This window comes from Prionailurus viverrinus, chromosome A2 (genome assembly GCF_022837055.1).
Source record: "Prionailurus viverrinus isolate Anna chromosome A2, UM_Priviv_1.0, whole genome shotgun sequence".
NCBI classification, from domain to species: Eukaryota; Metazoa; Chordata; class Mammalia; order Carnivora; family Felidae; genus Prionailurus; species Prionailurus viverrinus.
In genome coordinates, this window is record NC_062562.1 from 158101895 (window position 1) to 158104792 (window position 2898).

At 41.8% G+C, this 2898-nt stretch overlaps 1 protein-coding gene across 1 annotated transcript; it reads left to right on the top strand.

Moving 5' to 3' along the window:
* Positions 1-824: 824 nt before the first annotated feature.
* LOC125160624 (olfactory receptor-like protein OLF3) lies at positions 825-1874 on the top strand. The gene has a single exon (XM_047849755.1). It carries the CDS (start codon positions 825-827, stop codon positions 1872-1874), a length of 1050 nt encoding a protein of 349 aa, XP_047705711.1.
* The last annotated feature ends 1024 nt before the right edge of the window (positions 1875-2898 follow it).

Consider the following 2898-nt stretch of genomic DNA (forward strand, 5'->3'; position numbering starts at 1 on the left):
GTCCTCCTTAATGAGTGTTTGAATACTCCCCCATCTGTGATGTTCTTAATTCTGTAGGCAGTTAGATATCCCAAATATATATGTGCATGGAAGTGGTGTGATTAAATTTGTGTTTTAGGATGATTATTCTAGCATTGAGTGTAGGGTGGAGGGGATGTGAAGGAAAGTACATTTGTTCCTCTGTCTCTTCTGGGGAAGAGCTCATGTTGTGATACCTAGTGCTGAATCCTGCTGTAGTCCAACTACCAATAACAGTTTATAAGTTCCTCATAAGTTATCTACATTTGGCCTTAAATCTACTTGTGAGTTATGCAGTGTTATCACATTTCATATGTAAAAGCTTAAGTCTCTAACCCGAATCACATATTTGGTATGTCATAAGAGAAGATTCATTTCCAGCTTCTCAAATTCCAGATCTGTGCATGAGACACTAGCCATGTTTGTACTATACATCTGCCACTTCTGAATCTCTGTCTCTGTCTCTCTTGTTGTTGTTTATTCCTTTTATCATGTTTATTGTAGTAGATAATGTAAGGTTGTTCTTGACTTTGAATCATGTTGATCTTTGTTGTCTATCACTTCATCCCCCCATTGTAACCTATAATCCTCTGTTGCCCTGGAAACTGTGGTAAGTTGAAAAGATACATAGCCCCTAAAATTGTACTGCATTATCTCTAGGCCTCCAAGAAATCCCTAAGACTATCTGCTCATTTTGAAGGAATGACTTGTCTCTCTTATGGAGAATGCATATTAGGATCAAACCTATCATTGTGATGCACACGTGATCAGAAACATCTGGTTAAGGCTGACAGGTTGTATTCAATATGCATTCTTTTAAGAAGTTATTGTTACGGTTCTTGAATTCAGTAGTTTCTGCTATTTGTGTCTCCTTCTGCAGATTAATAATCCTATGTTTTTTAATGGACACAGATAACCAGACGTGGGTGAAAGAGTTCATGCTCCTTGGTCTGTCCAGTGACTGGGACACACAGGTCTCACTCTTTGTCCTCTTCTTGATCATGTACTTGGTGACAGTGCTGGGGAACTTCCTCATTGTTCTTCTGATCAGACTGGACAGCCGACTCCACACTCCCATGTACTTCTTTCTCACCAACCTCTCCCTTGTTGATGTCTCTTATGCCACAAGTATTGTTCCTCAGATGCTGGCGCATTTTCTTGCAGAACATAAAGCAATCCCATTTGTGAGCTGTGCAGCCCAGTTATTTTTCTCCTTGGGCTTGGGTGGGATTGAGTTTGTTCTACTGGCAGTGATGGCCTATGACCGCTATGTGGCTGTGTGCGACCCCCTGCGATACTCAGTCATCATGCATGGAGGGCTCTGTACTAGGTTGGCCATCACATCCTGGGTCAGTGGTTCTCTCAACTCTCTCATGCAGACCATCATCACCTTTCAGCTGCCCATGTGCGCAAACAAGTATATTGATCACATATCCTGTGAAATCCTAGCTGTGGTCAGACTGGCCTGTGTGGACACCTCCTCCAATGAGATCGCGATCATGGTTTCTAGCATTGTCTTGCTGATGACACCCTTCTGCCTGGTCCTCTTGTCTTACACTCAGATCATCTCCACCATCCTGAAGATCCAGTCCACAGAGGGAAGAAAGAAAGCCTTCCACACCTGTGCGTCTCACCTCACAGTGGTCGTACTGTGCTATGGCATGACCATTTTCACCTACATCCAGCCCCACTCCAGCCCTTCTGTCCTTCAGGAGAAGTTGATTTCTGTCTTCTATGCCATTCTGATGCCCGTGCTGAACCCCATGATTTATAGCATAAGGAATAAGGAGGTGAAGGGTGCCTGGCAGAAACTATTAGGACAGTTATCTGGATTAACATCAAAACTGGCAACTTGATGAATCCTGAGCATTAGCTAGAGAAAAGAGCTTTGCCTGTGTTTTCTCCCACTTAATTCAGATATGGCAGGCATCACCTGCATTGCCCTGGCAACCAGGAAGGAGATGCTGACACATGTACTGGTGATGCTGGGTAGGAGGCTGGAGGGTGGGTTTGGGTGTGGGCTGTGAGTGTATTTTTATGTCACAGCAGCATGTTCAGTGGAGTTAAGCACTGCGGTAATGGAACTTCCCGCCCTTACTCAATCTCCTTTCATAAGTCCTGGGACATATACATAAATTTGTCCTGGGACAAAGTACATAAATTTGTCCTTTGAACAAAAAGTACAATTTGCTGTTTTGATGTGTCATGCTATTTGTATTCATGGACCTAATTGTGGATCTTATTTTGGGCCCCTAATTCTTAATCATCCAAATTTTATAAAAGGTTTTTATGTTTCCACTGAGAACTAAAGCGGTTTTTATATTTTAGTCTCAAAACAGTACACAGCAGGTATATCCTTCTCCAGTATTGTGTGAGTTGCTGTTCTGAGAAGAGAGATGCTCTCAAGGCTGTTAAGATGTTTTTGTGCTGGAGCTGCTACATGTGCTCACAGCATCTCATCTGTCTGATGAAAGTACCTCAGTGGAGGAGCATCAACTGAAGGTCTTGTTTTACAGTGACTGGCATGTAACCAAAGGTGTTTGTACACGACTAGTACCAGTCAAGGAAAAGCCATGTTTAGATTACTACTGGATAGCATACAAACAGTTTGAGAGGAATTTTACAAATGTTAAAACTGTCCAATCTCTGAAAAATCCATAACCTCTTTTTTGAGACTTCAGGAACAATAAGTACATAAAATATTAATTAATGCATAAAATATAAAAGATACAGTTAATCATAGAAAGAAAGGACAGATTGCTGAGCCAAAGCCAGTGAAAGGCAAGACAATTTCAATATGTATTTTGGGAATCAGGATAGTTGAGTCAGCTGTGCAGTGTCTTCCTTTATTCTCCGTATTGAACATCTTCTCCCATACCT